This window comes from Psittacula echo (assembly GCF_963264785.1).
Source record: "Psittacula echo genome assembly, chromosome: 2".
NCBI lineage: Eukaryota > Metazoa > Chordata > Aves > Psittaciformes > Psittacidae > Psittacula > Psittacula echo.
Genome location: NC_137737.1, coordinates 17,334,841 through 17,349,259, shown reverse-complemented (window position 1 = coordinate 17,349,259; position 14,419 = coordinate 17,334,841). Strand labels below are relative to the sequence as shown.

At 38.7% G+C, this 14,419-nt stretch overlaps 1 protein-coding gene across 1 annotated transcript in view; it reads left to right on the top strand.

The window, feature by feature from the left end:
- HIBADH (3-hydroxyisobutyrate dehydrogenase) overlaps window positions 1-9,552 on the top strand; it is an 83,071-nt gene extending 73,519 nt beyond the window's left edge. The window contains exons 7-8 of the mRNA XM_080610679.1: window positions 4,055-4,211; window positions 8,739-9,552. Of these exons, the coding sequence (XP_080466805.1) occupies window positions 4,055-4,211; window positions 8,739-8,897 (316 nt within the window). The 3' untranslated portion in view covers window positions 8,898-9,552. The remainder of the gene's footprint in view (window positions 1-4,054; window positions 4,212-8,738) is intronic.
- Window positions 9,553-14,419: the final 4,867 nt, after the last annotated feature.

The window sequence follows — 14,419 nt, the reverse complement described above, 5'->3', positions numbered from 1 at the left end:
ATGAATTCACATTTCATTTGTATTTTCATTCTGTTCTAGCATGAAAGTGCAACTTGTCTGTAGAAGAATCTTGAGTAGATTTTGCTATACAGTTTTACAGATAATGTGGATATTGCAAAATGCCTTACTGACCATGTCAAACCAACGCACAGAGTACATGTAAACTTCACAAATAAGAAATAAAAACATTAGGTGATACTGTCCACAGCCAGAGACTATTTTTCTTTTTGATGATCATCTCGGTGTCAGTAACTTTCTTTTACTGAGCCCTGAGTTCCAGTGACGTAATGTGAAATACTAGCAAAATAAAGATCAGATATTCAATATTGTTAATACCTGGTTTGTGTTTAGGTCAGGTGGAAGTTGCCTGCCAACCAGTTTGCCATCCCTTCAGAAACTGCCTGCACAGGCACAGGGAAGGGTTTATATGGCAACACAAGGCAGGGCAAGATTGTTTAATACGGCTGGGATATAAGGGACCAGGACAGGAATAAGGGCTCTATGGCAATAACCTCACTGCAAAATCACTTTTGTGCTTCCAACAATAGAGAAAGGCTTCTCTGTGAGACTGGACTGCAGTGGCACCCAGATTTATGCTAAAAGCTGCAAATACAGCTCTTTCTTAAGCAATTTTACTGTGTGTGGATTTGTGCTTGCTTCCTTTTAAGGATATATAAAGTGAAACAATGGTAAAAGAGCTTTGTCCTCTGATGCTAAGTCTAAATGTGGGTCAGTCTCTAGATCTGGTTTCTGTGAGCACCACTGGATTGTAGCAGAAGACATGAGCAGAAATGGGAGTCAAGAGCACAGAGAGGAGCATATGCTGCAGGCTGAGGGATGATTAGCCCTGGGCACATCCCCACTGCAAATTTTAGAAAGAGTGACTTGAAAAAAGAGAGCACTGCAGCTCTGCTGTCTTCGGCATGGAGCTATAGCTACGTCTTGTGAAAGTTAGTAATGACACTTGAAAGCACTTACCTTGTTTAAATTGCCAATGGCAAAGTCATTTTTAGCTGTGGTAGAAGGGTCCTAAGGATCTGCGTGAGTATTTGCAATTTCTGATGGTGTTTATCCAAAGCACCTTGAGACAGGAAACTCTCAACAGTTCAGCTACTTCAGTTGTTACACCTTAAAATGAGACCAGGATGTATCTTTTTTGTGAGATGCCATTTAATTTTTCTATCTGTTTCAGACTGAAATATTGGAGTGCATGAAAATTACAGTACATGGTTTTATCAAAGCTCAGCAAAACTTGAGTTTTGAGAAGTGGCTCGAAGGGATCCTATTTTAACCTTTTTTTTTGGGGGGGGTGTATTTGTTGCTGAGTTTCTGCTGTTCAGTTCATTAGGAGTGCTACTGAAGAAGCATTGATTTGAAGGAAGCAATTGTTTTTGCTCTATTATAAGTACAATTACACATGGGTTTCTTTTCTGCTTGTAAGGGAGAAGAACATTTTGGTAATTGTAAATTCACACGCGCATGCACAAGCATGCCACGTCCAATGGCAAGTTGTTATGGGGACTGGCAGACTGTCATCATTTTGATAGCTTGAGCAGTATATCTCTTAAACAGAAATGGAGCTCTTATGCAGAGAGTATCGTATGTTCCCAGCCAATTTACAGGGAAACAGCAATAACATTTTATCATGGTTGAGAGCCCAGTAGCTGCTTCCTATTAAACTTGCCCTTTCAGATACCTGTCTTGGATTAATTTGTTGATTTCAAATGGAAACTCAGTCTTCTCCACTGAAGCATGTCTTTCTAGGATAGACTCTCCCTGAATGACAATTACTGTATATTCTAGCTGGTTTCAGACCATTACAAGCTTTGGGCACAGTGGAAGACAGAGGACTTCTTCAGTAACTGATTTTAATATATGTCTAATTTTAACAGTCAGTTATATATGCACCAGTGAATGAATCCTCAGAAAGATGAAATGCAAAGCTCTTCTAAGTTGCTGTTATTAATGATACACTTGCTGCAAAGGAGTCAAAAAAATACATTCAGGTCTCCTGAAGAAAATCTGTGTGGTGTTTAAGAGCAATGAATTTTGAAGAGGTAGGGATTTTAAACTGACACCTTCTTTGTTTTTCGAGAGCAAAAATATGCCAGATGTAGTGCAGACAATATTTCACATATCTGTATAATGCACACATATCTTTTAAAGTATACTTTCACACTGTGAGAAGAGCATTCTTTGGGAAGGTTATACGTATTTTGAAATAATAAGCTGTTTTGCAGCATACTCTCAGCTGTAATTACGGGCCTCTGCATGCAGCTAGATAGGGCACAGGCAGGCACTACAGTGTTAAAAACACTGACCTGGGTGTAACAATGATAAGGAAACAAACAAGCCAAGAGATTTGTTTTGGCCAAAAAAAGCAACCCCTGTGTATTTGAAAGCTCAGGTATTTCCTGCTTCCAGTGTGGGGTTTTTGGATGACAATTAAAGCTGTTATTCAAACTGGCTCTTGATGAAGATTTTGATGCACTGTGTAAGATGAAAGTACAATTCAAATACTGTGAAAATATATTGGTGCTGGAATATTTGGAGTTTGGGGATTTTTTTTTCGGTAAATAAATGGCCATTTAAAGCATTCAGTTGAATCAGAGGGTTGGAAAAAAGTGGGGAGGAGAATAAAGCTTGATCCCATTCAGGCCAGCAGGGGACTTCCCATTGAATACCAGGGGCTGCTGCAGCAATTCATAAATAAAAGTGCACAGCAGTAATGCTAAAAAGCTACCTTTGTGGTACAGAAAGTGATCCTAATGCTTTGTATTAGGAGGGCAGAATTGTAGGAGACGTGCCATCACAGGAACTGGAGCCATGCTGCAGGGCCCACTGTCATAAGTGTATTTTTCAAATCTGAAATACCTACTGGAAAAAATAGACATCAATTTTAGCAGCTGTTCCATTGATAATGAGCTTTTCTCGTCTACAAATTAAAGCCTTGGGTGCTACAGCACCTGAAAATGGTGCTAGGACTGCCATGGCTAAGGAGATCTGCAAAAAGTCTGTGGTTTAAGAGCTAATGTAAAAAGTGTTGACTTCTATAAAAAATCTTTATAGAAGGTTGTGATAGATCCCTTTTAAAATGTCCTTTCCTCATCTTGGAGTGTTACTGGAGATAATTCCCTTGCTTTCTTTTTTGCCAGGAGTGTAACTGAATGTTTGTACAGGGCCAGGTAAACTACTGCTGCTTGTCATTGGTATAAATGCAGTTGGTGTGAAACTACACTTGCAACTTCACATTAGCACAAATGTGAATTCATAAGAGGGTTAATTTACTATAATACTGAAGAACTTTCAGGGTCTACACTGAGCAGCGGTTCCATGATAGAACAAATGATGTTTCTACTTGGACAAGCTTTGTTTTATCAGGATCAGTAACCTCATCAACAGTTGACCCAGAACTATAATGCATGTTTGCAAATAGTTAACATATGTCACAGAGCCAGATTTGCAGGAGTATATAATGATTTAATAATAATAAATCAAAGAATGTACAGATGTATACAGCAGTAATATTTTTTAAGAAGTGTAGCATTTCTGTTCACATTACAGCAGGATCATTTGCATTATATCAAAAATGCACTAGTGTTCACTTATAAGCACATCACACAGGTACTTTCACGCTGCCACACTTGCTTGTGCTTTTTTTCCTTTGTTCAGCTTTAGAGAATATAATTTTGATAGGAGGAACAACTAGGTGACCTAATAAGTAGCAGAACAGAAAATGCCTTTTAGTAATTGAAGTACAAGGGAACTAATGTTCACTGAGGACCTTTATTTTGCTTGCACTTTCAGAATTGCTAGGTGAAGGGGATTTGCTTAGTACAAAAGGAAGAAAGGTCTGAAAACCTATTGCTTAAATGGTGGATTGATGCTCTTTAATTTAAGATGCAGCATCCCTACCCCCAATATCAATACTCTGTCATTTTTCATGACTTATAATAAAGGGAGAGAAATGATTGTAGGGTCCTAAGATATAAAACAAGTCACCCATGTCTTGTGCATTTTGACATTAACACTTCTCTCCCTTGACCTTTGACAGATTAGGCCTTGACCCAAAGCTGCTGGCCAAAATCCTAAATATGAGCTCAGGTCGTTGCTGGTCAAGCGACACATACAACCCTGTTCCTGGAGTGATGGAAGGAGTACCATCTGCTAATAATTATCAAGGTGGCTTTGGAACAACACTCATGGCTAAGGTACGTAACAGTTCCATGTAAAGTATGTACAGTTGCTTCTCTCTGGGCTTCTAGCAAATGTTCTTCTCATTGAAAATTTATGATTACAGGGAAATATGTGTGCATGAACAGAGGGGAAGACACCCTCTTACGGTGGCTCTGAATTAATGTAGGGGGCTTTTCCTTACCCTCTAGGCCCTTGCTGCCCGCTATTACTGCTGAGCCACTCGGTGAGATTATATGCACTGTCTTTTTGAGTTCTGCCTTAATCCAGGAGTCCTGATGGACCCATGTGTATGGCAAGCATTCAGCAAGCCATTTAGGTACCTTTTCCTTGACTGCACTACAATTTAGGAGCCTGAGCTCAAGAGAACAGTTCAGGGAAATCCAGGTGACCTAAGTAGGTGTGAATAGTGGCATAAACACTAAGATTTTGGGCTTAATCTCTTCTCTATACCTTAAACTGTGCTACTAGACTAGCATCCCTTTTCCTTGCTAAGGCAACTGCTTATGTGCTTGTCTTTCTGCCTAAGGCCATTTGTAATGCAGAAAGAAGCCAGGTTTCAATGCACACCCTGCAGACTGATTTTTCTGCAGGTATCTGCACCATGCTGCGAGCTCTACTGAATTGTCTTTGTTGGTGGCAGAAGTAGTGCTTCTTCTTATGAATAATAACCTAGTAATCTAAATTACTTGTCCACAAAGTGGGAAATCTGGTCCTTCTCAGTAAGAGGAAATAAAGTGGGAAATAATTCCTTCTCAGTATGAGGAAGTTGTAACCTACAGTTATCCTACCCCAGAGCACTTACTGCCATGCTCTTGGCTGTTCTAGGAAAAGCTCTCTTCTGAGTCACTCTGTGGTCAGGAAAGCAAAGCTCTTATAGGCCAAAGGAAAGTAGGCAAGGAGGTCAGGGCCTGCATCCCACTGATGAGGACACACAGCTGGAGGAAGGAGCTATAGAACTCTGACTGTTGAACTACTTTGTGTTCAGCGCAGTGATTGCCTAAGGTAAATGATGAAATCAACCCTGGAAGAGAGTTATCATCTAAGCATGTAAGTGCAGTAAATCTTTTCACACTGAATATTAGTATCATGGGGATACTGTCCTGAGGGAAGCATTTGTGTTCATACATAGAATCATAGGATGATTCGGGTAGAAGTGACCTTAAAGATCATCCAGTTCCAACCCCCCTGCCATGGGCAGGGACACCTTCCACTAGAACAGGTTGCTCAAAGCTCCGTTCAACCTGGCCTTGAACAGATGGGACAGCTACAGCTTCTCTGGGCAACCTGTGCCAGTGTCTCACCACCTTCATAGTGAAGAATTTCTTCGTAATATCTAATGTAAATCTACCCTCCATCACTTAAAGGCATTCCCACTTGTCCTGTCACTACATGCCCTTGAACGATGCTATGTTACTCTATATGGATGTAAGATTACTTGAATGAGACAGTTGATCATGTTCAGGATATTATTTGGTGCAGTGGTGACCTCTTCTATGACACTGCTCCTTAATTTGTGGGAAGACTTCTGCTATGTCCATTTCATCCTGGTATGTGACATATCACGTAGATTGTGAATTGATTTGGAGAATCTTTTTCTGGGAAATGCAGAGCATGCTTTTGCCACTTAAGAAAAAAGCTATATTAGGAGAAAGAGGTAAGCACAACCCTGAGGTTGAGAAGAAAGTACTTCACAATGAAAATATATGAGTGACTCAGTAACAGTCACTAAACACAGTTACTAAACTTCAAGTTACTGCTCACGTATCAAATATGGTAGAAGTCAAAGGTTTTCTTAAAAATATGTTGTCAGCAATGGATGCGTCAAGCAAAGCCAGAGGATCCTTATTTTAAGTGTTTGGGACAGAAACGTTTGTCAGACATCTCAGAAAAGGTCTTCATTCTTGAAATCTCATACTGAAACATAGAATTCGGTCAATTTAATGTGAAACCTGTTCCAAAGATTTTGCATTTAAAAAATCTAGTTTACTTCCCCTCTCCATCTTTGTGTCCAAGGCATTGAAGGCCAGAAGTTCCATCATCCATTCACAGCACGGTTGCTAATTAAATGTCATCTTTGAATCCTGAGAAGACGTAGATTTATGTCGTACTATTCTTGAGTCATGTCAGGATAGCCTTTCAGCTGTATTCCCAATGGCAGTTTCGTTTATGTCAATAAAGGTAAGGAACCAGGTATTTCCAAAGTAAGCGTTGGAAGCAGATTCTGAAAGAGAATTTGGTTCCCTATTCCAAGCTGAGAAAAAGTGATTAGAATAGTCGCTACAGTGAGACACCTGGAAGATGTCAGTTCCAGAGAGTATGAGAGGAGCCATAAACAATTATCTGATTTTTACTTTTCCATAAAGGTCAGCAAAAGGCAAATTTATTTCAGAACTGTTTTGTACTATTTCACTCAAAGAATCTCCAAACTCAAGATAAAAGGTGCAAAACACTTCACAGCCTGAAAACTAAAGATAAGCTTTACGTATATTTTGTTTGGTTGGGTTTTTTTCCTTCAAAGCTCTTAATTTGTAGACTGGAATTTAAAAAACCAAACCAACCTTCCTGCACTTTGGGATTAGGAGTACTTTTCGATTTCATTATTGATACCTTAGCTGATGTTTCAACCGTCTTGGAGACAGAGTTTCGTTATTAAAGTGAACAGACCTGATCTATAAATTTATATTTGTGCTAGCAGTCTATTTATTCAGAATCTTCAGGGATTGCTTCTGTGAATGTCCCTTAAGGAAGAAATATATCACAATCATCCCTACCAAAAACAAGCACCTTCGCTAGTTTGAAGTTAGCTATTTTGCCATTCTACTATTCCGTGACATGATTTAAGCTTTTTTGCATAAATGGATAATATGGTAATAGGTTTCACATAAAGGGCTTAGAAGAGGCTAGGAATATGTCATGGAATATCTTATTGTAAGTGATGTTAAAGTAACTGTTCCTAGATTTGTCAGGTCATCAGTCTTTCAACAGAATTGCTAGACAAGAAGGAATGATCTGCCCTGATGCAGATGAAGAATATTTTGGACCCTGTGACATCTGATACGTATGTTTTTCCCATTTTCCTAGATCTTGAAGTCATTCGAGGGTAATAGGAAGAGTAACTATAATTCTGATTTGTATCAGAATGACCTTTATAGAGCCGATTTACAGATCAAAGTGACATTTAGAGAGTAGAGTAAGATCTTGAATTTCCTTGTGCTAATTCAAATCCAGACACACAGAAAGTAAAGACCTGTCTTGTAAGTCATCTCTGAGAAGCCAAAAGTGCATTCAGCAGTACTACAGTCACTCAGTTCTTCTGTATCAAAGATTTGTTATTAAGAAAAAAAAAATTAAAACACATCAAATTTTATAAACCACCATAGTCCTCCTGGATGGACAGAAAATCCAGACATTTCCTAGTAACACTTGAGAGGTTCTTTAGCAACTTTCTTAAAATGTGGGTCACAAACTGATTTTGTTAGCAAGACACTCTGCGCAGGCATTGCTTTCATACTTAGACAAGACATCTCTTTATATATCTAGGCCCTTATTAGCTTTTCCTTCTTTGGTTGCTTTCATGTCTGATTCAGGTTAGACTTCAAGATATCCTCCAGCCTGGCTTGTCATTTCTGTACAGCATGCGTGAAGCTGACTGTTTTTAGCTAACTATGGTTTATCACAGTTTCTGCTACTCACCTTTGAGTTCTATCCTATTTATTTCAGATTATAGACATAGTTGATGAAGGACTCCTGGAGGAAAGGTTTAAAATTCATCCTCTTTGCAAACTCCCCTTCTTCTTTTGCCCCAAATTTAGCATTTAAAAATGCAGTAGAATTATTCTCTATATCCCTTTATCTTCAGTCATTAAAGAAATCTTAAAGTTGTAGCAGACCCAGGACAGTCCCCTAAGGAATTCTTTAATACATCCTTCCAGTTAGGCTGCAAACCATTCATATTCACAAAGTGGCCTATGCATCTCATTTGGTATTAACTGGTCACATTACAGTAAATGTATGTATGCTAAGTGGCTTCAAGTTTGTTGTTGTTTAAATCCCCCCGGCTTGATTATTAACCTTTTTTTAGAAAGGAAGGTGTTCTCTTGCCTGAACAAGAAAATTATGACATCAGAACCTATGTGAAATGCTTAAGTGAATAGCCAGGGAAACTTAGTTTTTGGACATGACGTAACAAAGTGGGGAAAACAAATCTGAGTCTTGGTACCAGGCTATGTAGTGATCTAGACCTGTAAAATCCCTCCTGTCCTGAAGGAGATCGCCTGCCTTGCAAAGTTTGGTTTTTTTCTGTTGAGTAACATTTAGTTACTGTTTTAAAAATTAAAAACTAAACAAAACTCCCTTCTTCCAGGACTGAAATCTTAAGGCTGGAATGTTGCCTTTGTTGTCAGTAGAGCTCTCTTCGCTATGGAAACAAAATAACCTATAATATGTACTGGCTATTTACATCCTTGTTTCTCCCCTGACGTTTTTTCTTTCCCTCTATTCTTTCTGTATGCTGTCTTCCTCACTCTACTCCCTTCCCACAGGATCTTGGCTTGGCCCAGATTTCTGCCACCAACACAATGACACCAGTTCCTTTGGGATCCCAGGCACACCAGATCTACAGGATGATGTGTGCAAAAGGCTATGCCCTGAAAGACTTCTCAGCTGTGTTCCAGTTTTTACGTGAAGAGGAAACCTTGTGAGCTGTCCTTTGGAAATTGACATGATAACAAACCACATTTTTTTTAGCCTTATGGCTCGTTTGAGAAGTATGTGGGTTTAATCAGATACTGTGCGTCCTGATCCTATACAGGCATCTTTGGTTGTCTAGATCGCAGTGAACGCCAGGGTTTTTTCATGAGTCTTGAAAAAGCAAGCCAGAGGACAGGAATGTTTGGCAATTAGCCAGAGAGTGATTTCTTTTTTTCTTTTTGTTTTGTAAGAACCATCAAAGTTGGGGTTTTTTTTCACTAGATGCAATAAATAAATACTTTTTTTATTAAACACTTAAATATTTGCATAAAAAATAACTTACATTATGGCTACAAACTTAGGTGAATCTTGAATAGTAAAAGAATGTTGTATAATGATTTTATGACATATAGTGATCTATTAAAATGAAAAATTAATACTTTATGGAAAAAGGGAATATTTGTTTAATGAAGAAACATAGCTCAAGATGGTTTGTCGGGGTTTTTTTCCCTTGGACCTACTAAACCTTGCATTGATCAGTAGTGAATTTTTCCTGGGATTCAGGTTGCAGATTAAGTTTATAGGCACACGTTTCTAAGTGGAGAGCTGTTACAGCATGTTTACCTGTCAGACTTAGTTAAAATAAAATAGAGTATGTGTCCCTCGTGTAAAGCTCCGTTACTGTATTTTGCTAACCCAATTTTATATTTTCTTGTTTTCTGTCGCACATTTTCAGAACTCTAGAACAGCACTTATCAGAAGTTCTAACAAAGCGTACTTTTGTTTTAGGTAATTATTGGAGTATTTTAAATCTAAACAAACCCCATTATTTTGAAAAGAAATAAAAATCTATACTGGTAAGTGGGTGCTGTATGATTATTTGCTTTTTGTTTTGATGTGCTCCTGTACTCCCACAGTTAACCAAAACCTTCTACTAAGTTGCCTCAATTTTTAATTTGCTTGGTTTTCTACAGATTATCTTGCAAAATCAAGCTTTTCAAGAGCTCTTGCTGTGAAATGCAGATGATAATATATTTGCATATGTGTAACTGTAACCATTCACCATCCCTTTGGTCTTGCAACAGTACAGGTACACGCTTGGCTTTATGAATAGCAATACTTATGTTGATTTCGCTAGAACTACTTACATTCAAACTTACTTGCAGACTCCAGGCTTAATGGCCAATTACGCATTTACATTCCTGTTTTGGTTGTATGGTGAATCCTTTTATATATGCACATTTGGGTAACAAAATTGTGTGCTCGAATTAGCTCAAGTCTGTGAATAATCTTCTGAAAATTTGGACATTATATTTTAACACCTTAGTAACATTATACAAAAGTCATTAAACAGTACTGGTTGATCTGTTCTCCTTTAGTTTTCTTTGAAAACTGTTTGATATTCTAGGTTATTCAGGGATGTGAGGCTCATGAATGTTATATATGAGTGTAGGACTACTGTGAGCGATCTTGCTTTTACAAATTGTTTGTCTCTCTTTTGATAAAACTACTGACTCCTGCCTCGCATAATACAAAGGATGGATCTAGTCTCATAATGAATTTGGGGTTGGGTAATAAAAGATGTTTTCGCCAGTAGGATCCTTGTTCGTTTAGAAGTTTTATAATAATGTATGAGGTAAGGAATTGTAGGAGAATCCTGGTTGAGTTTGTCTCTTCTGTATTTGACTTGGGGATCTGGCTGGCATCAGCAGGACTGCTGAGGGATGCTTCCTTTACCCCAGCCTGTAGCAGTGTTTGCTGGTAACGCTGGGATTACCAGTAACCCTGGGCTTCCAGGAACCATAATCATTTGTTTTCTTTATGCATTATGTGCACACATAAATGTTGGGATCTATGAGGGAAGAAATACACTCAGTGAGACTTTCTGAAGTCTCTAGAAGCTTTCAGCTTCTGAAATCATAAAGTCTCTGTTACAAATGTGGAAACTTCATTGTTACTTTTATGTTTCTCACAAAGGCTTGTAGCTTAGGCTTCCTGGGATTCATTTCTCTTCCCCCCCAACCTCTGATCAAATTTTAAATTCCTACTCCAAAGCATAGGGTGCTCAAGTTGGAGGAAGACCTGCCAGAATGCTATTTTGGCAAACCAACAGAATGTTTTGTGGTCTCCTTCTTGGAGGAGGATTTTGGCTGACATTAAAAACAAAACAACAACAGAAACCCAAACCCCCAGCTTGAGGGCAGACAGGCAGCATGTAAAGTTTTAGAAAAAGCAGTTAGTTTGGCAAAGTTAGAAACAACTTTTTAACTAGGTCTTATTATGGAAAGTGCCTTGAAACTTTTAATGATGTCCAGTACCTAAAGCCAGTCATACAATTTATATTAGAATACACATTTCTTTTCCTAATTCTGCAGGGGAATATTGTGTGACTGGATACTTATAATGGTGGTGGTATTCATGCTAGCAATGCTATACTGCGTGTGCACATAAATATAATGTATCTTTTGCTTGGGGTATATTTCTGGTCTATGGAAATTAAGCAAGTACTAAACTTACTGTCACTGCCAGAAACAGGTGTTGAAAACTGTAATTTGTCAAGTTGAACAGAAAGATTGTAAAATTGGTTGAATTTCTACACTAATTACCTCCCAGTACATACACATAAATTAGGTGCAACAAATTAACTGCATATTTTGTATATGTCCCAAAGGGAAACTTCAGGTAACTTCTTTTTAAATTAGTTTGAATGTTAAACTAGCCCTCCCATCATGCTTAGTTTGGAAACTCACCTATATCAAATGCATTTATTAACTAACAGGAAAACATTGACAACCAATAAAAGTAGTGATGGTTTAAAAAAAAATATCCTAAGCAGCCTTCTCTCATTTATGAACCAGTATAACCCGTCTTGAGCGACTATTTTTGGAGGTCGTTTAACAGAGGAGGCCTTCTATTAAAACTGGTGAGTACTATATTGCTTTAACTTTATTTATGGCTCTTACAAGCCTCAGGAGGAAGAAGAGGTATTCTGACCAAGTATTATATGTGATATTCTGGCTCTGCTTTAATCAATGGGAATTTTGCCATAAAGTGCAATACAGCCAAGATTTCACAGTGTGTGTTGAATGCCCACGTGATTCCAGTGCAGATGTGGCCAAGATGCAACCCTGGAGCAGCTCGGGCACATCCCTCTGGCCAGGGATTGTGCCACATTACTGGCATCAGGAATATGAGAAGTTGGTAGCTATGAGAGGAAGGAGCCAGCACAAGCTGCTGAAGTTGATAACTGCCAGCCTCCTTCCCAGCCTTGTCCTGCAGTGGATGAGAGAGATGCTGAGTGGGACAGAATAGCTGCTGTCCCAGCCTGTCTGAGAACAGAGCTACCTGTCTTTTCAGCTGCTTAAATCTTATGGCTCTTTGCCATAAGGAGATTTTATTAAATGGTTTGTAGAACAGAAAGACTGTGACCACCCCTGGATCAAGTAGAGAAGGGCCAACATCGTACAAGGGCTACTGTGTTTATGCAATTAGATGTTTTTCTATGCTTTCAGTCCACCAGCTTGATTTGTAAGACCAAATTTTCTTTTGTCCAGGCACAACATTGAGGGTACTAAACTGATTGGTAGCAATACCTGTTGCCTTCAATTTGTATTTACATCATCATCATTGACTTCTCCTTCATGTAAAAACAGATTTTAATCAGCTGTTCTCAAGAAAACTTGAGAATCCTGTCTGTCTTTACAAGGCTGGCTAATTTTGTTGTGGAAACTTTGAAGCAGTTTAGAAAGCTCTGTTGGGTTTTCTTGGTGCACTGACAACATGTGGAGCTGGGGTTCTCTGCAGTATTTTAGACGTAAGGTTTGCTAACACCCTCTTAAAGTCTGTGGGACTTGCGGAAGGGATGCCTTTTTATTGACTTCAGTATGAAGTTCTTAGAACTCTTACTGCAAGCTTTGCAAAAGTGAAAAATGTATTTCACTAGTGGGAGAAGTTCAGTTCAACATCTACAAATTAGAATAAACAGTGCTTTTGACAAGCTCAGGCTTTCAATGGCAAAGATGTCTGCCATTCTGTGCAAGAGCAGAATGGATGTACGGTCTTTGAAGGCTACTGGTATGTTTAAGATTTGTTGTTTTCTGTATGTGATTTGTCACAATCCATCCTGCCTGCTGGCACAGTTACACATTCATTTTTTTCCAATAAGAATAGTAGTGACAGTTACAAAATTTTCTTAGGTGGACAGAGAATTAATATTTCTGTGGTTGCTATGTTCAATACATATATGACATATATCTAGGCATCCATATGGCAGTGAGTTTTTTGTTGTTGTTTTGGCATTCACCATGGATTGTGAGCGCTTGGGGTAAATTGAAACAGGTGGACAAGCCTTTCTAAACTACTAAATGTCTCATAATAACCAGTGTATAATTAAAAGCCGTCTGGCTCTTTCTGTATTTACATCCAACTCTTCCTTTTGACCTTGATCCTGAGATGAGGTCTGGGTTTTCATTTGAGGTCAGAGATAACTCAGTCTGTTTCTTCGTTTAGTTTTATTGAGCCTCCATTAGTGATGACAGTGTCCTGTTTGTCAAAGTAAATGCTATGTGTGGAGATAATGTGCTAACATACGTTTTATGAAGTTCACTGATTTCAAAAAGACTTGGAGCACTGGACAAAAGCAACTGAAATACAGTTGATAAAAAGGTAAGTTTGCACATACCTCAAATGCAGATCTTGTTATAATACATTTCAGTCCTTACAGTATTTTTAGAAAAGAAATTAATTGTATTTTATCTTCCTGAAATTCCAAGGAGAAACCAGACAAGTAAAACAAAAGTAATAAATGTGGTCAGACGTAAGCTTTATTTGGCCAGAATCAAGTGTTACTGCTGTCTGTCTTCCAGTTTGACATGCATGACAGAACTAGCTTGGATTTACGCAGGCAATTTATAGAACCAGCAGCTGTAGCAAAGCAAGTGATGTGGGAAGCAACTTAAATAATACTTCTTAAAATCTCTGAGCTGCCTACTTTCTTCTGAGCACTTTCTTCCAAACGATTTCATGGTGTTAACTGACTATAATCACTGAATGCAGGCATGCTTGAGCCAGCTGTAAGCTAGCTTGTTTGCCTATCTGCAGATTTCTAGTCCCAGAGGCTTTCCTGGGAAGCTGGGTAAATAGTGGGGCAGCAGTGCTGTGTAGACAAGCTGTTTCCAGTAGCTAAACTGTCTAGTTGGTGGCTAGAAATAGTACGCCATTTTTGCTTTCCAGTCATGTTATTCCATGGCTGTAGAGCCTGGAAGCTTTCAATGACTGGTATTTAGTAGGCTAATAATGCATTAGATGTTGTAGCTGTTACCTGTTTTACAACATCATCTTGGCAGTCTGTGCCGTTTTCTCTTCCTCTGTACGATGCCTAGGACAAGTCCCCTTGGTGTTGTGTAATTGTGTCAGGCAGCCATCAGTCTGCTGTTCACAAAACAGACTAACTTCAGTCACTCACTGGTGAGTGAAGCTGGAGCTACAGACACGCAGATTTAAGATATGCTTGGTTCTTCTCCATTTCTACACA